We start from the raw sequence: 27,379 nt of genomic DNA on the forward strand, positions 1-27,379 counted from the left end.
TTCCCCCTTTAACCCCTTAATCCCCGTCGCCCTCCCCTGCCTGTCCCTGCGACCAGCTGCCACTCACAAGCTCCTCTCCCTTTAACAGCCCCTGTTCGCCCCTCCTCCCCTCGTCCCTTTAAAGACCCGCTGTCCCTTTAAAGCCGGGCTACGCTCCCCCCTCCTCCAGCCCGCCGCACCTGCAGCGCAAAGGCGTCAGCAGGGAGAGGGGGCAGCGGGAAGCAGGGAGGGGGGCAGATGTAGAGAGGGAGGGCAGTAGCAAGGGGGGGCAGCAGGGAAGGAGGGGGCAGTATCAGGGAGGGCAGCAGCAGGAAGAGAAGGAGGGCAGTAGCAGACAAGGGGGCGGGCAGCAGGCATGGTGGGAGGGCAGTATCAGGCAGGGAGGGGGGGCTGCAGCATGGGCCTCTGCCGAGGGTCTGAAGGCATCGAGGGCCCTGGGGAGAGAGAGGCAAGGTGAGGACCGAGCACCCCACCACAGGTCCTGGGGGTAACGGAGCCCCCCGGCCCCCGCAGAGAGGAACCGCCCTCATAAAGGGGGCCCCCGACACCGAAAGGAGTGATTGCATCCAGCGCCCAGGACACACGGGACTGGCCATTGGCGCTTTAAAAAAAACACCTGTTCTCTATGAGAGGAGGATCTCCCGGGAGAACAAGCACTCCCTTCCCGCACCCCCCCCTCACACACACAGACTGACTGACACACACACACAGACAGACCGCCCGCCCCGCCGTGGCTGCCCATCACCCATCAGTGCCAGGGAAGCTTCCGGTGATTAATGGCGGCGCTGCCTCCCTGACCGAGCGGGCAGAGCCTGGCACCCCTCCGCCCACCCACCTGCTGCCCGGCGCCCACCCTTCCTACCCCCACCGGCCCGTCCCCTCCCCATAGCATAACATCCCCCAAACTACCCCTAGGGGCCTCTTCTGTCCTAGTGACCACCATTCCCTGGAGCCTGGCACCCCTATATCCCCTTGCTGCTGCTAGTGCCCCCCCCCCCCCCCCACGTCCAGCATCCTTCTGCTGCCTCAGAAACCACCACCCGCTGTCCCCAGGCATCCACCGTTGCCATAGCAACCACCCAGGCACTGGGGCCATCCGCTGCCCCCTCATCTATCCTCCCTAGCCCGCCACTTCCACCCACAGTATAGCAGCCACCGCTGCACTGAACCCCCCCCCCCCTCCACCAAACCCACATCCACCAGTCCCCATAGCATCCACCTGCTGCCTCGGCAACCACCCTCCGCTGCTGCACACAGCCCTCCCCTGGCCCACCCCTTGTCACCCACCACCATGGCACTCCCACCCGCCTCAACAGGGTAGCAGCCCAGGCCAGCACTCCCACCGGTGACCTGCAGGGTGCAGCACATGTCCACTGCAAGCTCTGCGTCCATCCAGCTGGAATTCGAACCTGTGGCCGGCATATTGCACATTCACAGATCTCCGGAGTCCGTGCCTCAACCCGCTAAACTAGCTCAACTGGAATTGTCTACCACTAGTTAGTAAACAGAAGCCCGCATTGGGCGCACAACCCACTCAGCTATCTTCCAAGTATTGGAATGGACTTACAGGGTGTACACAGACCTCTGCGGTGAACAGCCGTGCGATCTGACTGGAGTGAGGCCTGGAGGGGGCCGTAGGCTGCAGACTTCTCGTTATCGCAAGCTCCAAACCTACCGAGCTGCAATTTTGCATCTGGACCACCAGCCGTGGGCCCTCGCTGGATCCGGGCCCTGGGTGACGCTTCTGGACCCCCTTCAGCGGCGACCTTCCCTGGCACACAGACCTCCCAGGGGCAGGGGCATCTGCCCACTGGCCTTTCATGTTGTAATCTGACCTGTGCCCTGCTGCTTTGCTCTCCCCTCGAGTGTAGCACCCCACTGGACCGACATCATCCTAGAACTGGACCCCGTGCCCTCGGGTCCCCGCATCAGGTGCATTACCCCCCTGGGCTGACTTCATCTTACAACTGGACCCCGTGCCCTCGGGTCCCCGCATCAGGTGCATTACCCCACTGGACCGACATCATCCTAGAACTGGACCCCGTGCCCTCGGGTCCCCGCATCAGGTGCATTACCCCCCTGGGCTGACTTCATCCTAGAACTGGACCCCGTGCCCTCGGGTCCCCGCATCAGGTGCGTTACCCCCTGGGCTGACTTCATCCTACAACTGGACCCCGTGGCCTCGGGTCCCCGCATCAGGTGCATTACCCCACCGATCCACCGTCATCCTAGAACTAGACCTCGTGTCACCGCCCATGTGCATTACCCCCCTGGGCTGACTTCATCCTAGGACTCGACCCTGTGACCCAAGGTCCCCGCATCAGGTGCATTACCCCACTGGACCGACATCATCCTACAACTGGACCCCGTGCCCTCGGGTCCCCGCATCAGGTGCGTTACCCCACTGGACCGACATCATCCTACAACTGGACCCCGTGCCCTCGGGTCCCCGCATCAGGTGCGTTACCCCACTGGACCGACATCATCCTACAACTGGACCCCGTGCCCTCGGGTCCCCGCATCAGGTGCATTACCCCACTGGACCGACATCATCCTAGAACTGGACCCCGTGCCCTCGGGTCCCCGCATCAGGTGCATTACCCCACCGATCCACCGTCATCCTAGAACTGGACCCCGTGCCCTCGGGTCCCCGCATCAGGTGCGTTACCCCGTGGGCTGACTTCATCCTACAACTGGACCCCGTGCCCTCGGGTCCCCGCATCAGGTGCGTTACCCCCCTGGGCTGACTTCATCCTAGAACTGGACCCCGTGCCCTCGGGTCCCCGCATCAGGTGCATTACCCCCCTGGGCTGACTTCATCCTAGGACTCGACCTTGTGACCTCGGGTCCCCGCATCAGGTGCGTTACCCCCCTGGGCTGACTTCATCCTACAACTGGACCCCGTGCCCTCGGGTCTCCGCATCAGGTGCATTACCCCCTGGGCTGACTTCATCCTACAACTGGACCCCGTGCCCTCGGGTCCCCGCATCAGGTGCATTACCCCACCGATCTAACTTCCCAGGAGGGGAGCCTCTGCCCCGCCGGCTGCACCCGGATCTCCGCAGCAGGCGCCCGAACCCCCCTGAAGATGCTGCCGGGCTCCATCCAGATCTCCGGTGAGAGCCTGTCCAGCGCCGAGGTGCAGGACGTGGTGGAGAGCCTGCGGGAGAACTCGGTGCGACTGCTCTCGCTGCGCGGCTGCCGCTTCTCCGACCGGGACTTCGGGCGAGTCTGCCGGGGTCTGGCCGAGTCCCACTCCCTGGCCCAGCTCAACCTCAACCTGGGGGTGGTGGGCAGCCTGGAGCGGGTGCGGCTGCTGGCCGAGGCCCTGCAGGCCAACCGCTCGGTGCAGTCCCTCTTGTGAGTATCAGTCTCTGATTACAATTACAATGTATGTATTTATATAGCGCCTAGTGCCGCCTGCTGCTTTTATTATAGCAAGTTCGTAGTTATATGCAGGCAACCGCTCGGTGTAGTCCCTCTTGTGAGTATCAGTCTCTGATTACAATTAAAATGTATGTATTTATATAGCGCCTAGTGCCGCTAGCTACTTTAATTATAGCAGGTTCGTAGTTATCTGCAGGCAACTGCTCGGTGCAGCCCCCCTTGTATTAGTCCATGTTTACAACTACACTTACAATATATGTATTTGTATAGCGCTTAGTGCCGCCAGCTGCTTTAATTATAGCAGGTTCGTAATTATCTACAGGCAACCGCTCGGTGCAAGTATCAGTCCCTCATTACAACTGCACTTACAATATGTATATTTAAATAGCGCCTAGTGCCGCCGGCTGCTTTAATACGTACGTATCTGCAGGCAACCGCTCGATGCAGTCCGTCTTGTGAGTATGACTCTAATTACAAAATATGTATTTATATAGGGCCTAGTGCCGCCAGCTGCCTTAATTATAGTAGGTTCGTATGTATCTGCAGGCATTCGCCCGGTGCGGTCCCTCTTGTGAGCATCAGTCTCTGGTTACAACTACAATTACAATATAGGTGTATGTATAGTGCCTTTAGCTGCTTTAATTATAGCAGGTTCGTCGTACGTACCAATGCTCGGCGCAGTCCCTCTTGTGAGTATCACTCTCTAATTACAATATATGTGTATACATAGCGCCTAGTGCCGCCAGCTGCAATACTTACAGCAGGTTCGCACGCATGTGTAGTTAAGCGAACGGTGCTGTCCCTTTTGTGAGTCTGACTCGTTGTAATGACAATATGCGTTTATTTATGTATAGCGCCTAGTGCCGCCATCTCCATTAATTATAGTAGGTTCGTACGTATGGACTGACCAACCGCTCGATGTAGTCCCTTTGTGAGTTTCACTATTTGCTGCTACTGACTACAACTGTAATTTTACTGTGTATGTATGTATGTATAGCGCCTAGTGCGCCAGCTGTTAATTACGACAGGGTTATAGGTATGTGCATTCCAACCGCTCGGTGCAGTCCCTCTTGCGAATTTCAATCTTGCAATTATAATATCTGTGTATATATGTATAGCGCCTAGTGTCGCCAGTTGCATTATTTATAGCAGGTTTTTAAGTATGTGCAGCCCAAGTACTCGGTGCGGTCCCTCTTGTGCGTATCATTCTCTGCTACTATTGTTTACAACCGCAATTACAATACATATGTATAGTGCCTAGTGTTTAAGACTACATTATGTAGAGCAGGTTCTTACCTATGTGCAGACCAGCCGCTCGGTGCCGTCCCTCTTGTATTATTATCTGCTAGTCCGTTTATATATGTAGCGCCTAGTGCCGTGGGCAATCAGCTTTGAGTCGTTATGCCCGCGCCAGACCCTCCTTGCACACCCTCGGGAAGAGAGAGTTGGTGAGAGGGAGGGTGCCTGTTCCCAGGTACTGTGAGTAAGTTATTCTGTGCCGAACAGTCCCTCTCGTGAGTACCACACGCTCATACTACTGATGGCTACGTGTGTTTGTGTAGTCTTTACTGCCGTGGGCCCACTGCTTCGAAGCACTAAGATGAACAGGTTTTTTTTTATAAGCACCGGACAAGGTCTGAAAGCGTCTTGTGTTTACAGGGGCGTGACTTAGTCAATGAGATTTGGGGTGGGGGGAGTGGGAGAGGTGAATCACAAATTTCACAACTTAAAAAAGCAGTGGGCAGCAGTGTGGAGGCGACATGACCAGGGTTCAGGATGGACTGTTTCCATGAGGACCAGAGTCTGTATTGATTGGCATTAGGTGACCTCTGGGGTTTACTTAAAGTTTGACTGACAGTTACTCTGTTGCAAAGGTGACGCAGAACCCTGTCTGCCAAACTCAAGGCCCGCCCGTCCGGTTTTGAGTCAGGATAGCACGTTTTACACCAATAGTGTAAAATTTACTCCTTCAGCACACAACCTCGTCCAACAGAGTAGGCTCCATGGAAGGTAAGGCATTTGCTTTATTTAGAGTGGACAGTCACATGGTTTTTTAGGGTCGAGCCTGCTTCGCATGCGCTTGCGCATGCGTTTCGCTAAGCGAGACGCTTTAGGAATTAAAAAGGGCTCGGACCCTCCTCGAGCGCATCGACCAAGTACAGAAAACATGCGAGGCTCGCTGTTTTCCGTCTGGCTCGTGGACTACTTTTTCTCTATTTTCCCAGCGCGATCTCGCTTGGCAGAAGTCGAGCGCTTTACATAATATCGACTCTGTTACACAGTTAATTGCACTTTTTTCGGTTACGTACATAATTGCACTTTTGCTGATAGGTTTCCTTACGAGTGAAAAGTCAGATTAGGAGTTTACAACGCTATCAGCTTTAACACGAGCAAACGTGAGACCCGTTGCATTGCAAATGCTTGTTTAGGTTGAAGCCTAGCAGACAGCTCAGCTGTGTGGTTTGCTAACATCTTGGGGACATTCAGAAAGCATCCCTGGGAATGCATTTCACCCATTGCTTACCATTGGGTTTGTAACTCACATTATCTTGCTTTCTATTTTCTGGCTCTGTTTGTTTTAGGCTGTCCAGTGTGAGTTATTCCTTTCCATTGCCCATACCCTGTTTACCTGTATTCTTGCACCAGTGCTGGATTTCTGTAAACAGCCTTTTAAATCTTGTTCTTATCTTGTCACATTTGCTGTGCATTCAGAACCCGAGGTCAAGTGTCAGGCTCTGTCTTCCAGGGAGCTTGGTGTTTACTTTTCTTTCTCTGACTTGAAAGTGAGAGGATTATGTGACAATCTTGCTGACTACTGGGGGTGTGCTTCAGGAAGGCTGTACAATGTTATTTTTTTTTTCAGCACAAAACAAAATGTAAATGTCTGTAAATAAACTGTGCAGATATTTCAGAATATATTAGAACTAGTAAAGCACATATGTAGCACATTTTTTGGTAATTCCTAAGTGTGGTGGGCATTATACTTTAATACAATAAAACCAAACATTACACCCGGTAATGACATTTCCACAGGTTATTGTTTGTGCATTGTATGCTTTTATCAGTAAAACTTTGTCTGTGTAAATGTAATGGTCATTTCAACTAAAGATGTGTTGTCTGTAATGGCAGGATGCACCACACAACGCATACTTGACTTTACCCCACTCTGCACCACTCCACACCACTGCAGTCTTTTAGAAAAATATTTATTTATTAACATTTTAAGTTACAACAATTGCAGTAAGCCTGCATCACCTTCCCGCCAACAGCAATCATTGTACAATGATAAATTCACACATTGGGAGGCGTTCGGAGAATCGGAAAGGAAGGGGGCAAACGGAGGGAAGGAGGAATGGAAAAGGGGTGGGGCTAACAACTTCTTTTAGGCCTGTGCACATCTCAAACTCGCGCACCCCACACTTATGCCCACCACCTGGGCCACACACCGCCATGTGGTACTGAGCAAACGGCTAGCGCCCATGGGGTCGGGGAAAGTAAGCATGTTCCGGTGGTTCCATCTGAGGGGGGTGAGGTCTCCCACAATCCCTCGGCACAGTCGTCTCCCCCTCGATCCACCATCTCGTCCCACCTCTCTAGGGGCCAGATGTATCAAAGATCCGTTTTAGATTTCTTAAATAGCGAATTTTAAGAAATTGCTATTTGAGAAATGCAAAATGGTATGTAAGAAAATAGCAAATCCCTCATAGTGATTTCTTAAAATTTGCAATCGCTATTAGTGAAAGGGACTCCATCCATCCCTATGGGCCTTGCCCATAGCTGCGAATGGTTTTGCATTACCTAATTTGTGAATTCCTGTTAGGAATTTGCAACCGAGGTAATGCAAATCCAAGGGTGCTGGGGGCCTGAGGCCCCCTTTGATGCACCCCTCAAAGAAATTGTGCACATGTAAAGCACACACATGCCTTAGGGGCATGTGTGCGCTACACAGCACTTTTAAAAATGCATTTTTAATGCATTTTTAAAAGTTGCACATTGTTACCACCAAATTTGAATTTGTGGTAATTGCATTTCCTAAATGCCTAGCTCGCATTTAGGAAATGCATGATACCTGTGCATTGGTAATCGCATATAGGTATTCCCTATTTGCAATTACCTATTTAGGGAATCGCTAGTTTAGCGATTCCCTAAATTGCACTGTGAATGCCTTTTATAAATCCTGAAAGGCTATTTAGCATTCACAAACAGTGGAATTTAGCGATTCGCATCATTTGCGAATGCAAAATTGTTTGATACATCTGGCCCTAGGTCTCTCTCTGCATGTTCGTCCGTGCAGACGTTCTGGAGGTGCACTCCCCCTGCCACACCAGCACATCCATCCTCCATCTGCTGAATGGTGGGGGCGCTTCCTGTGCCTAGTGGATGGCAGTACAGCGCCTAGCCAGCACTAGAGCGAGGAGAGGAAATCTATGACTCATTTTTGTCCCTCCTTGGGCAGTGGTAGAAGGCCCAGAAGGCAATGTTGGATCGTGTGGGTTAGCCACATCTCCGTTATCCAGGTTAATCCACGTCCACTACGAATGCTACACCCCACAAATCCACGGAACATGGACAAAATCAGCAGGGGATTCTCCAAGCCTTACACAAGCATCCAACCACGTAGGTTTGATCCTACTGAGTCTCTGTGGGGTCAAATAAGCTTTATGAAGATAATAAAATTGTGTCATTTTAAATCTGGCGTTGCTAGCTGGTTCCTGTGCCATTGCCCGTCTCCACTCACCATCTGTGACGGGAGCATCAAGATCACCATCCCACCTTAGGCGGGTCGAAGTTATGTCAATTCGCCTTTCGCACTTCAGGGACGCATATATCCAGGAAATAAGGCCTTTACGTGTGCCCGGGTCCAGCAGTACCTGGGATTCGCAGGACTCATCAGAGACTATATATCGCTAGCCACACGTGATATACCGGCGTACTGTGGAAACTGTCCCGGGCCTATCCCGAACGACTTGGCCGCTTCCGCAAGTGTTATAAAGATATTGTTCAAATAAATGTCTCTCACGTTCTGCATCCACCCACTGCATGACATTCACAGAGGACCTCAGATGATGGGAGGGTGTAGGCCACCATAGTGGAAGTAGTCACGCATATGGGGCACATGTCAATACTTGCGTCACTGTCCTCTTCCAGATCCCCGTAACTTAGGATACTATATATGGGGTGTTAACCGGTGTTCTACGTCCCCCATTAGGAGCTTTGGAAGATCAGTCGACGACACTGCTCTTGCAAGAAGCCTTTTCTCCCAGTTGGGTTTCTCTTCACACCACAATGCTGCATATTGCAGCAAACCTGCTAGATGATTAAAATTATAGGTCCGGGAGGCCAAGGCCACCTTCCTCTAAATCTGATTTCAGGAACCATAGTCTAACCCTGGTGCATTTGCCAGCCCATATCAGTGATGTTAAAAGTCCATCTAACTGCTGAAACAGCTTAGATGGTAAAATGAAAAAGGAGTTCTGCATGACGGGCACCTAGGCAGTAGTACCATTTTGCTACGGGCTACTCATCCCTTAATTGGCAGAGTTTTCCAAAATGCCACTGCTTGAGTGAGGCTGGTTACAACTCTCCCCATGTTTAGGTCCTATTGCATGTTTTCATCGTGTGTCACCTGCATCCCCAGGTACCGAAAGTGTTTTGTTTCCCAGGTGAGGCCCACCTCTGGGAGATTCTTCTCCGCGAGTAAAGCCAAGAGTGCCATAGGGAACAACACCATCTTCTGACGGTTAACATGGAGGCCTGACACTTTCCCAAAGTCGGACATGAGTTGTAGTAGACGTGGGACAGATTACTCAGGGTCAGACACATAGACAAGCGTGTCATCTGCATACATGGACACGATGTGGTTTGAGTCTTCCACTGGGATACCCCAGTTACCAAGGTTATGTCGAAGGTAGATCACAAGTGGCTCCTTGGCGAGTGCAAACTGCAGTGGAGGCAGAGGGCATCCCCGCCTTGTACCCCCGCTGATGTTGAAGCCTGGACAGCACTCATCTGGTGCAGACTCGTGCTCCGGGTTCTGTAGGCATACCCAGGCAAAATATTTGGGGCCAAGTCCCATTCTCTGATGTGCCACCAACAAGTACGTCCAGGAGAGTGTCAAACACTTTTCTATATCTAAAGCTGCCAGCGCAGCGTCGATGTTTGCAGATCTTGTAGAGTGTAGGATATGGGAAAGCCTCCACAAATTCTATGGGTACCCCATCCTGCCATGAACCCACACTGGTCGTATGCACCAAGTGGGTGACCACCCAGTGCAATCTCGCTGCCAGAACCTTTGCTAGAAGTTTAACATCAACATCAAGCATGGATAACAGGCAGTATGAACCCTGATCCCTGGGATCTTTACCGGGTTTCAGCAGCATTATTATAAACACCACCTGCATGTGTTCAGGCAGGGTTCCAGGCGAGGTTCCCTCTCGAAGGGTATCCCGTAGCTTGGGGAGGATATTCGTGGAGTAAACCTGAAAGACTCCACTGGGAGGCCGCCCGGGCATTTACTCCTGGCCATGTCTCGGAGGGCCTGCGCAGCTCTTCCTGGATCTCATCCTTGAGTACTTCCTGACCCGACAGCACTGCAGCCTACTCTGCATCGCTATACACCGCACCATTCCACGCCATTCCACACTGCGTCACTGCACTCTACTCTGCACCACTCCACTGAACTTCACTCTGTGCCTCTCTACTCTACACCACTCTACTCTATGCCAATGCATTCTACCTCAGGCTACTATACTATGCACCACTGCACTCTACAACACTCCACTCTGTACCACTACACTCTTACTCTACTCTGCAACACTGCACTCTACACCCCTGCACTCCACATCAATCCACTCTACTCTGTATCGCTCTGCTCTGTGCCCGTGCACTCTATGCAGTCCACTCTACACCACTCTAATCTACTGTGCACTCTATGCCACTCCACTCTACACCACTGCACTCTACGCCTCTCTACTCCTCTCAGCACTACTCTACGTCACTGTGCTCTACTGTCACTGCTTTCTACCCTGCACCACTTTACTCTACCCTACACCACTCCACTCTGTGCCACTTCACTCTACTGTGAAACAATCTACTCTATGCCACTGCGCTCTACGCCACACTACTCTAAACCACTGCACTACTCCAATACACTCAACACCACTTTATTCAAAATCAATGCACTCTACACCACTGCACTCTATACCAATGAGTGTGCACCACTGCATTCTATGCCACTGTGCACTACTCTGCAACACTCTACTCCATTCTACACCATTGCACTCTACGTCGTTGCACTCTACGCCACCCCTTTCTACTCTGCACCACTCTATTCTACATCCCTGCACTCTACACCCCTGCGCTCTATGCCACTGCACTCCAGTCTGCACTACGCCACTCTACGCCACTCTAATGCACTTCACAGCAATGCACTCTATGCCACTACACTTTGCATCACTCCTCGCCACTCTAATTTGTTTTGCACCACTGCACTTCACGCCATCACACTCTACAACACTCTACTCTGTTACTGCACTCTATCCTGCATTACCTCACTCTACACTGCACCTCTTTACTCTATGCCACTTCCCTCTACCCCGAAACAATGTACTCTTCGCCACTGCACAACTCTACACCACTGCACTCTATGCCACTCTACTCTATATCACTGCACTCTATGCCAATGCACTTTACACCAGTTTATTAAAAAACAATGCACTCTACCCCATTGCACTGTACGCCAATCTACTCTTCACCACTGTAATTTACACCACTTCACTCTAGGCCACTCTACTCCACTCTACGACACTCCACAACACTTCACTCTGATGCTCCACTCTATGATGCTCTACTCCATTAAACTCTACTCCACTCTGACACTCTACGCCACTCTGCTCTACTCCTCCCTATACCTATCTACAGCACTACTCCACTCTACAACAAGCTACCAGCTCCCTCTGTGCCCCTCCATGGCACTTTACTCTACTCTATTCTACAGCACACTACTCCACTCTATGCCACTCCTCTCTATGCAACTCCACTACACGTCACTCTCTGCCACTCCGCTCTATGACAATTTACTCTAAGCCACCCTACTCCACTCAACGCCCTCTGTACCACCCTATACCACTCCATTTTGCTCTACACCACTTCACGATACTTTATACCACTCTACTCCACTCTGCTCACTCCACAACACACTACCCCACTCCACTCCATTCCACACCACTCAACTCTACTCTGTACCACTGAACGCCACTCCATAGCACTCCCCTCTACTTTACAACACCCCACTCTTCTTTACCCCACTAAATATTAGCCATGGTGAACAGCAGCCACGCTGGTGCACCACATTGCTAATATATTTGCCAATATATTTTAGCTAAGGCAATAGCTCTTTCATAGGACGAGACCTATTGGCTTTACCAATGCTTGTTTTAAAGTGTGTCACTGCTAGGTATATCCTAGTGTTAAAGATCGGTAAAAGAGAAAAATTATCGCCGCACCCTGCACCTACACAAACTTATATGGCAATCGTGCAATAATCCATGCAGCAGGGTCAGTCTCCAGAGCAGAAACAAAACCGCCAAAAGGCAGGACAAAAGTCAAGCATTTACCAAAGAAACCAAAGGAATTTTGAAAGCCAGGCCACAGAACAAATAAAAGTGATGGGCGTGGTGCAATCCCGTAGATTACAGCATGTCGATAGACAGCTCATGCGTGCTGCCTAGGCTCGACCTAAAAATGGTCGCCACACCCTGGGAAAAAAACTCCTCTAATGTACGAGTCATCAGTTTTTAATTTTTCAAAAAACAAACTCCTGCTTAGGGAGTTTGTTTTTAAAAATGAAAAATATTTGGAAAAGTTTGATATCCAGCTAACAGCAGTCTGTCAAATGGTTGTTGGATTGACAGGCACCACCATGAGGGCAGTTCTTGCTAATGTATAGCCTTGTCCTCAGGCGGGTGGGCATCTCTGACTTTGGCGGCCGGGATAAAGGCAGGGTGGCTGTTCTCTGCCACCCTGTCTGCCTTTACTCGGTCCATCAAACCTTAAACCAGGCCTTCCATCTAGAGTGGCACAGTGGTTGGAAAAACTATGGTTTGCAATCCTATCCCAAGCGTTTTCCAGTGGATAGACTATTTGGAAGCATTCATTCCAACTCCTTTTGGGTGTTTGATTGCCAGTAGAACGCCTGGAAATCTGAGAATGGCACAGCTTTCCAAGCCTGTTGCTTCTAGTGTTTGTGAATTCTAGTAGTAGTAATTTTACTTGACTCCACTTTATCCTACCGCATACTTCTCCAATCTATGCCACTCCACTCTGTGCCACTCCACTCTATGACAATATACTCTGCTCTATGCCCCACTGCTCCATTCTATGCAATGCCCTCTATGCCACTCCACTCTGTGCCACTCCACTCTGTGCCACTCCACTCTATGCAATGCCCTCTATGCCACTCCATTCAGCTGTACACCACTCCACAACACTTCATGCCACTCCACAACACTTTACTCAGCTCTGCTCCACTCTACGACACTCTACTCTCTCTACGACACTCCACAACACTCTACACACTCCACTTCATTCCACGCCACTTGACTGTACTCTGTAGCACTCTACGTCACTTCAGAACACTCCACTCACCTTTACCCACTAACTTTTATCCATGATGAACAGCAGCCAGGCTGGTGTATAACATGGGTAAAGTACATTGGCAAAGCCAATAGCTTTTGCGTTGGTGAGACTTTTTCGCTTTGCCAATGTTTGTTTTGATAAGTGTCACTGTTAGGTATATCATGCCATTAAAGATCGGTAAAAAAGAACAAGCATTGGCACAGCCAATAGGTCTTGCCTTTGGGACCTTATAAGTGTTTAACCACGTAGCACATTATCCTGGGTGCTGTGTTGCCAGGGACTGAAGAGCTCTACAACTGCTACACACAACCTTACAAAATGCTTATTCTCTTGGAGAAAGGAGTGGCATAACATTTAGAACTGCTGACTTTGGAACTGGGAATCTGGGTTGGAGTCTTGGCATCAGCAGTTAAAAAAATAAAACTATAAAACTTAAATTTCAATCCAAGGAGCAGTTAAAAGTAAAAGAACAATGATATCGAACATTATGCATGGCATCCAGCCATGTGAGCTCCAAAAGCGTATCAGGAATTAAAGTTTGTTTACACATGCATACACAACTACATTCTGGTTGTTAAATGGCTCAGTTGAGCGCATTTTGTGGACATGAGCCAAGTGCCCTGAAACAAACCATTGCGGATACGGAGCAGAACACGAGCAGGAAACTAACAAACAAGCCGAAGCAAAAGAAAAAAGTAGTGCACCTACACAAACGTGTATGGGTGATCGTGCAATAATCCATGTAACAGGGTCAGTCTCCGGGGCAGGAAGAAAACAGCCAAAAGGCGGGACAAAAGTAAAGCATTTACCAAAGAAACCAAATGAATTTTGAAAGGAAGGCCACAGAACAAATGAAAGTGATGGGCGTTGTGCAATCCCACAGTAGATTACAGCATGTCTATAGACAGCCCATGCCAGCTGCCTAGGCTCAACCTAAAATGATCGCCACACCTTGGGAGAAAACTCCTTTGGTGTAGGAGTCATCAGTTATTTTTATGTTTCAAAAACAAATTCCTTCAAGGAGTATGTCTGTTCAAGGAGTGCCTCTGTGGGCGCAGATTTGTTACTTTTTTGGTAAACCGATCACTGTATACATTTAAGTTCCTGACCCAAACAAGCATTGGCAAAACCAATAAATCTTGCCTATGGAAGGTCTATTTCCTTTGTCAGTGTTTTTTAGACAGGTTTTACAGAAGACAGCTGCTATTCAGCATGGCTGAAAGAGAAAAAAGCATTATGACACTGTCAATATTCAAGTCCAACATTTAGCTATTATATTTTTTAATCTTGAGTTTTTGATTTTTCAAAGGTTTATTTTCTTTTTCTGCTTACAATATTGCATATAATTGCAGTGTAATTTTATTTTTTGTATAGCATGGTGTTTTATTCCTAGTTATTCAAAAATCCCAACAATACAGCACATAAAACAAACTGATGGACCCTGTATATGCAAGATAAGTGTTTTCCTAAATTGGGAGCCAGGCAGGAGCTGTGGTTGAGAATCCAACGGGGCAGTGGCGTAGCGTGGGTTGTCAGCACCCGGGGCAAGGCAAGTAATTTGCGCCCCCTAACCCGTAGATTTTAGCACTCGCGAGCGCGCCCCCCCCCCCCCCCCCCCAGATGTTGCGCCCGGTGCGGCCGGCCCTCCCTGCACCCCCCACGCTACGCCACTGCAACGGGGCACCCCTTCCTGTCATTGGTCTTTTCACAGATTTATGTCTGAGAAGACCCCGATTCCTCTGCGTCCTGCCTACAGTGACTTTGTGTAACACGCTTTACTGCAGTTTTTGTGTGACATCCTGATTACGAGTGTAGGTGATAATTTGCACACCTGATAGATAATGATACTACTGGATACGTTTTTTATTGGATGCGATAAATAGCACTATTATGGGTTTCTGGGGAATAGCATGCAGAGTTTGGTGTTTAACGTGGCAAAATCCGCATGCTCTGGTAATTGCCATATGGGTTTCTCCTGTTACATTTCGTCAGGTTTAACCTGCTGAAATTTAACACAGGTTGAGGTATTTAACACATCCGATAATTATAACACTCAACCCGTAATTCCCACGTGTGCGTAAAAAGGGGTTCAGAGCGAGCTGGAAGTAGCTGAGCTTCTTGTAATCAGGCCCCCCTGAGTTTATTGCTCGTTGCTGACATAAGCTGGTATCAACAGCTATGAAGTCATACCGCAAGAGCCATCCATCCTTTCCAGGATGGTGTATTGAGCACCGTTACATGGAGCGATGCTCTGTTAATCCCAGCGTTTCAGAGTGTGCTGTTTTCACATAACACAATTGATTGCTCGGGACTGGCTGCCATTTTAAACTTCTTAGATATTATCACTTAAATGGAAAGCTGGAAATTAGCAATTGATTCTTGTGCCCTTGTCACTGTTGCTTCTGCATGTTTTAAAGATATACGCTTGTGAGTTTGCGCTATATAAAAAAACTGCAAATAAAATCTATCATGGAACTAACATTTATCCAGCCCCTGAAAATGGCTAGGCCATAGCCCATCACTAACACATTTCGACAACCCGATTCACTGTACTTTGATTCCAGGGCGGAGCACCCCAGATAAGCCAGTTTATTTACTTTTAGGGTACTCTCTCAGCCTCTGTCCCCCACTGAAGACTGGACTGGGGTGCACAGTGGCTAGTGCGAGTCCTGGGGCCAAAACGTAATGGGGGACCCTGTGGATGCCTTTTCTGTTTTGGCCAGGTGCGATAAACAGCACTTGTTTCGAAGGGACAGATTTACAAAGATGTCACGCAACGCAGCGGGCAAAGTCTGCGCTGCCTGAGACGGCGAGAGCAGGACAGTGCCACATCTAATAAGACCGGGCACTGCCCTGCACTCCGCTTAGCACCGGTGCACCATCAGGCTGCCTACCGCCACCGCATACCTTTGCACCTGGCATTTCATAGAATTTATATAAAAATCCTATGCAATGTTCACTATGACACACTGAATAGCAGGGGACCCCATACCTAGCAAAGTCCATGGGTTGATATCGTGACGCCCAGATGGCCCTGTGATTGTTAAACTGATCACACTTGGGAGGAAGGTATCTTGGGCGGACTGTCCTCTCTTGCCCCTCTTTATGTTCAGTTCATAATTTCCACGCGTGCCCACCTTGTATGGGGCTTTTAAATCTTCCTGTTTCTCTCTGATCCGTCCTTGATTTATCTTGTTGGTCCAAGTTTTCATTGCCCTTTGGAGTACGAGGTTCCCTGCTTCCTCTCTGACTGTGTGTTGCCCTTGAATATTTCTAACTTTGACTTTTGTTGTCTTCTGAATTTGTAGTGATTATTTTTACCTCTAAGGACCTGGTTAAGAGACTTGCGGAGGGGGTTACTCAGTCACAAATGTGACAGATATCCCGTCCGGCGTAATACAATTCCATAATATCCTATGGAAATCGTAATGTGGCGGGCGGGGTATCCGTCACGTTTGTGACAAAGTAACCCGTCCGCCAAGATCTAAATGGGGCCCTAAGTGAGCTCTGTCTACCAGCTCTGTCCTGGTGAAGACCCACTGAGTTGGTTGAAGGTTGAAGCACCTTTGACACTGATAATGGTACTAATCACTCCTCTCTGTGAAGTTCAATATTAAAGCAGAGTCCTACCCCGAAAAAATGCTTGTACTTAATATATTGGACCAGAACCCCGCTTACGTTGTGTAACTAGGGCGTAATTTAGATGTTAGCTGAGGGGAACACTCTGTCACATGATCCCATCACATCTTACGATCCCATCACATCTTACGATCCCATCACATCCTACGATCTCATCACATCGTATGGGGATCGTAATACGGCGGACGGGATATCAGTCACGTTTGTGATGGATTATTCTATTCGCCAACATCTAAATCAGGCCCATTGTCCGTCACCGTTTTTTGTTTCGTGATCCTGTATTTTGGGCCATTTACCCTCACTTATTAGCACTGTGTGTTCACTTTGTCACACTTCGCACATTCAGATCTACTATACAACGGTCTCTTGGTGCTTGAGTGATACCCTTCTCTTTCATATGTAGTCTTTTTCATTTGTGTTTATGTGGTCAGTTCCTAATTCCCCCCTTTTTAGTTTGTTCTACACATTAATGTTTTTATAACATATTGAATATTTCACCTATAAGTGTTTTCCCCATTATTTATAGACTATAATGGGTTGGACATTGTTGTTTGCAATGTCATTATTAATGAAGATGTCAGGCTTACTTGAAATTAAAAATCTATAACTAAATATAGCTGAAGGAAAGAGGGGCCCTAGAGAGTGTGGGGCCTAGGCAGCGGCAGCCACCACAAATCTCAATGAGGGGGGTGCGGGTGAGGGGAAAGAACAAAATATATATATATATATATATATATATATATATATATATTTTTTTTTTTTAAACACCTTTCCGGCTGCTGCCTCCTGCCACATTGCCCCGCATTTACTGGGACAGAAGCATAGGCTCCTCAGCAATCCTGACGCTGCTTTCATGCTAAGGCTAGCATGAAAGCAGCACCAGGATTGGTCTGAGTGGCTCTGACTGCCGCTCAGACACAGCCCTGGAGTCTGTGCAGTTTCTCCAGCCCGGCTATTAAACACAGCTGGGACAGAGAAACCTAAGTGCGCATGTGTGTTTGGCCGGCCTGAGATGGCTGGCCAAACACACATGCGCACTTAGGTGCACTCCATTCCTCTTCCCCCCTCCTGTGGCCAAGCCCCGACCCTCCCTGTACTGCTGGCTGAGCCTGCAGATGAAAAATAAAACGATAGTGGAACTATAACTTCATTTTTCATCGCCTGGCTCTTGGCTGGGGGAGGTTGTTTGGGGGGGGGGGGGGGCGCTGCTCCGCTATTGCGTAGGAGCCATCCCAGGTCATAATCCCCCTTTCTGCCTGCCACCCACGCCCTGTCATGAGTCTGAGCGAAGATGAGCTGATACTGCTTCAGATTTGGAAGAGGGATCTTCCTAGGGACTCCACTTATGTACAGGTGAGAGGATGTAGGGTTGAAAGTCCCTTGGGGTATGTCCATTTACATGCTTCTCCACATGTTTTATTTCTGACTGATCTGGAATGTTTTCTTGTGCAGGAGAAATGTTTCACAGGTTCACTGACCAGTGTTCTACATGATTTTATTTGGTGCTCACCAACAGGGGACTAGACTCTCTTGGATGATGTAGGTGTGCCCAAGTGGTGCTCCTTTTAACATGGGTGACTACCATCTCCATGGCCAGACAATGACACTTCTAACATTTGTTGGTAGGCATTTAATAGTTGTAGGTCATAACTTTTTTACTTGCAACACAGTGGGAAGACATGGTGTATATGTGCTCAGTCTCTCATGAAGGCCCCCAAAATGAGGGGGTTTGGGTGCATAAGATGTGGAGAACCTAAAGTTGGATTCCCTCAGTTTTTATGCCACTCTTAAGATGGTAGGATGCTCTGTAGGGCTTAATGGTACATGTAGGTGCTGTCACCCCTCCTGTCCTGTGCTCCTGCATAGACTCCTGTAGTTTGAATCAGTTTTTGCTTGGGAGAGCTCTGCTCACCTGTGTGGAGCACTTCCCCATGGAGTTAGAAGGGCTGCGCCTGCAGAGGCCGGAGCCCGCAGTGGCTGACCAGCACCACCTGCTATCTCTGTTAGAAACATCAACCCCCAGTGTGGGGGCACAAGTGCCCTGCACCTGTTGCTTATGTTATGGGTATCTGTAGAGCACACATCTCACCTAGGAAGGTATCAAGTGGCTTTGGTCCTCAGGATGGGGCACCGTGTATGTCTGCCCATAGCATCTAGTTTCCCTGTCACCGATAGCCCTACCTTGGCTAATCTTTTCTCTGCTCTTTGACACGTTAGTTTGCTCGGGGCATTGAGGCTTCTGTGGTGTACTGTGTCCCTGGTTAAATTTTGAGAAGGCCTGAGGGACTGCTCACAAGAGTAGTGAATGAGCCATAATATTACCTGAAGTTACCAAGAATACTTCAGTAATGCCACTGAAGTCGTATTTCTTCTACAAAAGAATAACACTGCTTGGACATTGTATTTTTTGGGAGGGATAACTGTGCTAAGTTAACCACACCTCCCTCTTAGGATAGGCCTCACCCGTTTGACCTTGCTACCGGCTGAAGGTCGGAGCCCACAAAGGAGGTACTTGGGAGTTCAGTCAGCTCAGAGTAGTACCAGGGTCATGTAGTCCCAAGGACAACAGCACTATTTCTGACACGGATTGCCCTGTACTTCCACAGCTGTGCAGATAAACTGGTCTGCGAGAAATATTTAGTTGAAAAAAAAACAAGTTAAAACACTTATAGCCAGAGGATATAATTGATTGTCTTATTAATACAGGGAGTGCAGAATTATTAGGCAAATGAGTATTTTGACCACATCATCCTCTTTATGCATGTTGTCTTACTCCAAGCTGTATAGGCTCGAAAGCCTACTACCAATTAAGCATATTAGGTGATGTGCATCTCTGTAATGAGAAGGGGTGTGGTCTAATGACATCAACACCCTATATCAGGTGTGCATAATTATTAGGCAACTTCCTTTCCTTTGGCAAAATGGGTCAAAAGAAGGACTTGACAGGCTCAGAAAAGTCAAAAATAGTGAGATATCTTGCAGAGGGATGCAGCACTCTTAAAATTGCAAAGCTTCTGAAGCGTGATCATCGAACAATCAAGCGTTTCATTCAAAATAGTCAACAGGGTCGCAAGAAGCGTGTGGAAAAACCAAGGCGCAAAATAACTGCCCATGAACTGAGAAAAGTCAAGCGTGCAGCTGCCACGATGCCACTTGCCACCAGTTTGGCCATATTTCAGAGCTGCAACATCACTGGAGTGCCCAAAAGCACAAGGTGTGCAATACTCAGAGACATGGCCAAGGTAAGAAAGGCTGAAAGACGACCACCACTGAACAAGACACACAAGCTGAAACGTCAAGACTGGGCCAAGAAATATCTCAAGACTGATTTTTCTAAGGTTTTATGGACTGATGAAATGAGAGTGAGTCTTGATGGGCCAGATGGATGGGCCCGTGGCTGGATTGGTAAAGGGCAGAGAGCTCCAGTCCGACTCAGACGCCAGCAAGGTGGAGGTGGAGTACTGGTTTGGGCTGGTATCATCAAAGATGAGCTTGTGGGGCCTTTTCGGGTTGAGGATGGAGTCAAGCTCAACTCCCAGTCCTACTGCCAGTTCCTGGAAGACACCTTCTTCAAGCAGTGGTACAGGAAGAAGTCTGCATCCTTCAAGAAAAACATGATTCTCATGCAGGACAATGCTCCATCACACGCGTCCAAGTACTCCACAGCGTGGCTGGCAAGAAAGGGTATAAAAGAAGGAAATCTAATGACATGGCCTCCTTGTTCACCTGATCTGAACCCCATTGAGAACCTGTGGTCCATCATCAAATGTGAGATTTACAAGGAGGGAAAACAGTACACCTCTCTGAACAGTGTCTGGGAGGCTGTGGTTGCTGCTGCACGCAATGTTGATGGTGAACAGATCAAAACACTGACAGAATCCATGGATGGCAGGCTTTTGAGTGTCCTTGCAAAGAAAGGTGGCTATATTGGTCACTGATTTGTTTTTGTTTTGTTTTTGAATGTCAGAAATGTATATTTGTGAATGTCGAGATGTTATATTGGTTTCACTGGTAATAATAAATAATTGAAATGGGTATATATTTTTTTTTGTTAAGTTGCCTAATAATTTTGCACAGTAATAGTCACCTGCACACACAGATATCCCCCTAACATAGCTAAAACTAAAAACAAACTAAAAACTACTTCCAAAAATATTCAGCTTTGATATTAATGAGTTTTTTGGGTTCATTGAGAACATGGTTGTTGTTCAATAATAAAATTAATCCTCAAAAATACAACTTGCCTAATAATTCTGCACTCCCTGTACAGTACTTTGCCCTACATCATTCCCACATGAGTAACACTATTATTAGTGCATATCTGTGCATACTCACCCGTGCAGACATCCGTGTCCTGGAAATTCTCTCTGCAGACTGAGGGCGCTGTATACCTCTGTCTTTTCCCATTCCATGTCCCATCTCACCACAATTCCTCCTGCCAGATTTTCAAACTCTGGGTCCCAAAGCTATTTCTGTGACGAACTGAGTCTTCTTTCTGACGTGTCTAGCCTGAATTTCCAGGAATGAGACGGATTTAAGGGAACATGTGCTGTGAATAAGGCCTTACCTGTTTTTCGGACTGAAAGTTTCGAACTCTTGGCAGATTGAATTGTATTCATTACCTAAATTTTCCGCACACACATTTTCAAGAAGGGATGGCTTTGCCTCGTTCAGGGACATTTTAGGGATTCTGGGGGCACGGGCCAAACGTATTTTGGGGGCCCACGCTGGAACAGCTTTGTATTTATGATCCAGTTTTAGCTCTGTCATGCCCTCTTTAGCCAGGGCACTGACTGTGCACTGATCCAGATTCTAAATGTGTTTCCATCTAACACTGAGTGAGTGACGTGTGTTTGCAATAGACTCGTATTACTGCAAATAATCTCTGTGACACCCTCCCATGCCTCATATGTGAGGTCTTGTTTTCATCTATAAGAAACGTTTTTATGGATGTTGAGTCAAACATAAATACACATTCCTCCACAACATGTCTGCCATACAGTGCTTAATTTGTAAATAAAAATTTGCTGGTGCTCAAAGCCCTCCTGTTAAACCCGCGGCTTCTGCAATTAAATGTGGGGACACGGAAACATAAGGCAGTGTAATCCTGAAGTTATCTCGGGCCTCTTCAATCCATATAAAGCTACTCCCTGCCATTTCAGCTCACTCTTGCAGCTTTCTGCTTTCTAACTTTGTGAGCTTTTTCGCTTTTCTCTTCCTCCGTCTTCCCCATATGTGTCTTTTGCTCGCAGCAAATGCTTGAGGCAGAAAAATAAGCCCGCCCTCAAAAATAAGTGCCTGGTGCTCAGCACCGGAAACAACAAGCACAAATTAAGCACTGCTGCCATAGACTCTCACGCATCAACCACATTAAAGTTCATTAAAAGAAGACTGTGTTTTAAACAATCTGTTTGAGAATTATCCAGGGTCATCAGAGCAAGACTGCAGAACTGACTTTGCTCTATCCGGGTGCAATTAATGTTCGAGAGAGTTTTGAGAATGTTTTTCGAATGATACTTACCAGCTATCTGCAGCCCTAGGACACCAGTGCTTGCGGTGTGCAGGGAGAGGATCTGGTTATGGCAGGAGCTGCCGACTTTGGAACTGGGGAACCAGGTTCGAGTCTCTTCATCGGCCCCACATCTTTTGATCCTGGGCGATCACTGAATCTAAGCGCCTAAAAACAATGACTTTGTGCAATGTGACTGGTGCTGGGTTAAAGCACTCCAAACCCTTCGGGTATTGCTCTGGGTCTGTCCTTACTTGGACAGGGCAGTGTTGGTGATTATGCTGCTCCTGGACTGTCTAACACCTTGCTTGCTCTGAGTATTAGGCGTTATGGCTAAATATATCTCTTAGAGTATTTTGTCTTGAGAAAATCAATTAAGTACTGGAGGCTCAGAGAATCTTCAAAGTAATCGAGGTTCAGAATATGATTAAAATTCTTGAGTAGGGTGGATTAATTGAGGCTTACTGTAGATTCCTAGTATGTCGACTTATTTAAACATTTGATGCTCAACGCTTTTTTTCTTTCTGCCTTGTTTGTATTTGAGCCATTTTGTATAGCGCTTAGTCTGTGAATGACTGCTTCGAAGCATCAGAGGTTTGTTGTAGTAGCTGACACCCACAGTTTGACTCTACTGGTACACCTTTAGGGGCTCCTTGAAGCGTGTATCCTCGGAGGGTGATATAGCGCTCTCGTGATGTGGCGCTATCCTGACCGCCATTAGCCACACAGGGAGGACCCTGGAGTGAGGAGATGCAGAGTCTTATGGGGCCAGAGACCTGCCGGGCTGATTTAGGGGAGCCCTTTCAGCTCTGAAAGGACTGCCCCACAGTCCTGGATGAAGTCACACCTCCTTAACACACACTAACCTCTGACCCCTTCTCCCAGATCACCCCCAGCTCAGGCTACAAATGTATGTAGCTGCAGCAATTTATTTTTAGGGTCGAGACTGCGTTGCATGCGCTCGCGCATGCGTATCGCAGCGAGACGCTTTAGTATTTATAAAAGGGCTCGGAGCCCTGTCAACTTCACGTCAGTGTTTTTTATTGGTTCGTGGGCTTGCCTAATAAAATCTGCTTGCTTTCATTAGTCGAAGGCACGCATACGTCATGCCTTTTCCGGTGGCTAGCCCTCCTCGAGCGCAGCGACCAAGTACAGAAAACACACGAGGCTCGCTGTTTTCCATCGGGCTCGTGGACTTCTTTTTCTCTAATTTACGAGCGCGATCTCGCTTGGCAGAAGTCGAGCGCTTTACATAGTTAATTTCACTTTTTCGGGTTACGTACATAAATGCACTTTTGCCCGATAGGTGAAAAGTCGGGTTAGGAGTTTACAACGCGATCAGCTCTAACATGAGCAAACGCGAGACCCGTTGCATTGTAAATGCTTGTTATTATATAGCGCTAGCTTGCATGCCCGTCCAAGCACTACGTGCAGTTTAGTGTAGTGTGAAAGGATATCCTTGTTCACAATAGTTTAGCCTGCTCAGGGGGACTCATCTAAAGTATATGATCTGAGTTTTTATTTCTTAAATATTTTCAACAGCAAGAGATTTCACCGGGGGACAAATATTCACTCATAATAGAAACATTTTTTGTATCTTTTTCACGTGATGTGTAGCACAGTATTACAGCCCGGTTACCCTGTAATTCTGTATTCATTATTGTGTCAAAACTCGGAATAAATGACATTGGTGCAGATGATATCATTGTTGTTTTAGAACAGGGCTTGATTAAAAGTTTTGTGACCCCAAAAAGAACAATTACCATACGCAGTGGCGTAGCGTGGGGGGTGCAGGGGGGGCCGGGCGCAACATTTTGGAAGAGACTCGAGTGCTAAAATCCACGGGTTAGGGGGCGCAAATTACTTGCCTTGCCCCGGGTGCTGACAACCCACGCTACGCCACTGACCATACGTTCAGTCTCTTTGTAGGAAGGAAATATTATGGAGTAATTTTTAAAAATAAAAACAACTCGTCATGGTGTGCAGGCGTTCATGTGTATTTTAAATACAAGAGGAAGACTTTCTATCCCCTTGGCTGCCAGGCCTTTTCCCCCTCCTGTGCCAGGCCTTTTTTTGGCTATTTGGGGCAGTTCGCGCTTAGGCCCTCATAACGTTTTGTCCACATAAGCTACCCACGCCAAATTTGCGTCCTTTTGTTCCAACATCCTAGGGATTCTAGAGGTACCCAGACTTTGTGGGTTCCCCTGAAGGAGGCCAAGAAATTGGCCAAAATACAGTGAAAAATTCGTTTTTTTCAAAAGAATTGGAAAAAGGACTGCAGAAGAAGGCTTGTGGTTTTTTCCCTGAAAATGGCATCAACAAAGGGTTTGCGGTGCTAAAATCACCAGCTTCCCAGCTCTCAGGAACAGGCAGACTTGAATCAGAAAACCCAATTTTTCAACACAATTTTGGCATTTTACTGGTACATACCCCATTTTTACGCTTTTTTGTGCTTTCAGCCTCCTTCCAGTCAGTGGCGGAAATGGGTGTGAAACCAATGCTGGATCCCAGAAACCGAAACATTTCTGAAAAGTAGACAAAATTCTGAATTCAGTAAGGGGTAATTTGTATAGATCCTACAAGGGTTTCCTAAAGAAAATAACAACTGGAAAAAACAAATATTGAAATTGAGGTGAAAAAACAGAAATTTTTCTCTACGTTTTACTCTGTAACTTTTTCCTGCAATGTCAGATTTTTGAAAGCAATATACCGGTACGTCTGCTGGACTCTTCTGGTTGTGGGGATATATAGGGCTTGTAGGTTCATCCAGAACCCTAGGTACCCAGAACCAATAAATGAGCTGCACCCTGCAGTGGGTTTTCATTCTATACCGGGTATACAGCAATTCATTTGCTGAAATATAAAGAGTGAAAAATAGCTATCAAGAAAACCTTTGTATTTCCAAAATGGGCACAAGATAAGGTGTTGAGGAACAGTGGCTATTTGCACATCTCTGAATTCCGGGGTGCCCATACTAGCATGTGAATTACAGGGCATTTTTCAAATAGACGTCTTTTTTACACACTCTCTTATATTTGGAAGGAAAAAATGTAGAGAAAGACAAGGGGCAATAACACTTGTTTTTCTGTTCTATGTTCCCCCAAGTCTCCCGATAAAAATGATACCTCAGTTGTGTGGGTAGGCCTAGCGCCCGCGACAGGAAATGCCCCAAAACACAACGTGGACACATCCCAGTTTTTGACAGAAAACAGAGGTGTTTTTTGCAAAGTGCCTACCTGTAGATTTTAGCCTCTAGCTCAGCTGGCACATAGGGAAACCTACCAAACCTGTGCATTTTTGAAAACTAGAGACCTAGGCGAATCCAAGATGGGGTGACTTGTGGGGCTCTGACCAGGTTCTGTTACCCAGAATCCTTTGCAAACCTCAAAATTTGGCTAAAAAAACACATTTTCCTCACATTTCGGTGACCGAAAGTTCTGGAATCTGAGAGGAGCCACAAATTTCCTTCCACCCAGCGTCCCCCCAAGTCTCCCGATAAAAATTATACCTCACTTGTGTGGGTAGGCCTAGCGCCCGCGACAGGAAATGCCCCAAAACACAACGTGGACACATCCCATTTTTTGACAGAACAGAGGTGTTTTTTGCAAAATGCCTACCTGTAGATTTTGGCCTCTAGCTCAGCCGGCACCTAGGGAAACCTATCAAACCTGTGCATTTGTGAAAACTAGAGACCTAGGCGAATCCAAGATGGGGTGACTTGTGGGGCTCTGACCAGGTTCTGTTACCCAGAATCCTTGGCAAACCTCAAAATTTGGCTAAAAAAACAAATTTTCCTCACATTTCGGTGACCGAAAGTTCTGGAATCTGAGAGGAGCCACAAATTTCCTTCCACCCAGCGTTCCCCCAAGTCTCCTGATAAAAATGATACCTCACTTGTGTGGGTGGGCCAGGTGCCTGCAACAGAATAAGGCCAAAAACTTGTAGAGATAGAGGGGATAGCACAGCGAGTTGATAAGGACCTATTCTTCTTTTATACATCTTTAGGCTGACTCTGCTTTGGGGACCCACACAAGTGAGGTGTCATTTTACTTGGGAGACTGTGGGGAACACTGGGGAGTAGGGAGTTTGTGCTGGAGCGGTGATCCTACTAAGAAAAGTCAGGAAAATATGCTTTTTTTAAGCACATTTTGAGGTTTGCAGAGGAGTCTGGGTAAGAAAATGTTGGGGGATCCATGCAAGCCACACCTCCCTGGACTCCTTGGGGTGTCTAGTTTAAAAAAATGTCTGGTTTTGGTAGGTTTCCCTAGATGAAGGCCACACCCAGGACCAAATACATAGGTGCCCCCTCCCCCCCAACACAGGTAGTTTTGTAATATATCATTTTGATGTGTCCACATACGTCTGTGATGTGCCAGACACTAAAATTGTGAAAAGAAATGCACTTAGGTTATGTGAAAAAGACCCCTCACCCACCAACCAAGTTGGTGGCATGCCTCATCACCGGGGTCCCACCCGAGGCACCTAGCGTGTCACAGGTGTGCTGCGACGCCTGATTACAGCGGAGCAGGTTTTGTCATTTTTACCACACATACTGGTTGGATTTGGCAAGAGGGTGAGTGATGGTTCAGTGGATCAAATTTTATTACCAAGAGATTTCACAAAAATGAAATGCACTGTTAATAACTGAAAGGCCAAAAAACTGAACCAATGACTCACAGCTCGTGAGCTGTAAAGCCACGGCAAGGCACCAACCGCTTTACAGTCCATTCACACACCTTTCATACATGACATGCACAAGACCACTCACACCGCCAGCCACGGGCCCAGCACTTTACAACACTCACATCGACAGACAGCGCCACTCAAGGGCCCATCACTTGCATACACCCACATGCCTGATACAACAATCACACCAGCTGATGGGAGTGTGTAGACTGGTGCTTGGCTGGCAGTGTGTTGCAGTAGCCAACAGCAAGTCAATATGTACACCGATTACGACCCATTGTTGCAGGAAATATAGCTGTTGCCATCAAGGGACTAGTAGACCAATAAGAAGCCAGTGATGGCTTCCTTATCAAACCCCATCAAAAGAGTCAAACCTAAAAACCTTTTCATCTCCTCCAAATTTATAGGAATCCACTGGGCAGCTCTAGAGTGCGGCCTAAGTCTAGCAGCATTGTCCCTCAAATACTGCTCCGCATACAAATTAGTCTGCTCAACAATCTCTTCCAAAAACCCATCATCCAC

At 47.8% G+C, this 27,379-nt stretch overlaps 1 protein-coding gene across 2 annotated transcripts in view; it reads left to right on the forward strand.

Annotated features, from left to right (window-relative positions):
• The first annotated feature begins 418 nt into the window (after positions 1-418).
• Positions 419-27,379, forward strand: part of LRRC73 (leucine rich repeat containing 73) — a 130,834-nt gene continuing 103,873 nt past the window's right edge. Inside the window, exon 1 of one of the 2 annotated variants that reach the window (XM_069236260.1) lies at positions 419-3,360. In XM_069236260.1, the coding sequence (XP_069092361.1) occupies positions 3,089-3,360 (272 nt within the window). In that variant the 5' untranslated portion in view covers positions 419-3,088. The remainder of the gene's footprint in view (positions 3,361-27,379) is intronic. The other variant, XM_069236261.1, reaches the window with a different exon arrangement.

Source organism: Pleurodeles waltl, chromosome 5 (genome assembly GCF_031143425.1).
Source record: "Pleurodeles waltl isolate 20211129_DDA chromosome 5, aPleWal1.hap1.20221129, whole genome shotgun sequence".
Lineage (NCBI taxonomy): Eukaryota > Metazoa > Chordata > Amphibia > Caudata > Salamandridae > Pleurodeles > Pleurodeles waltl.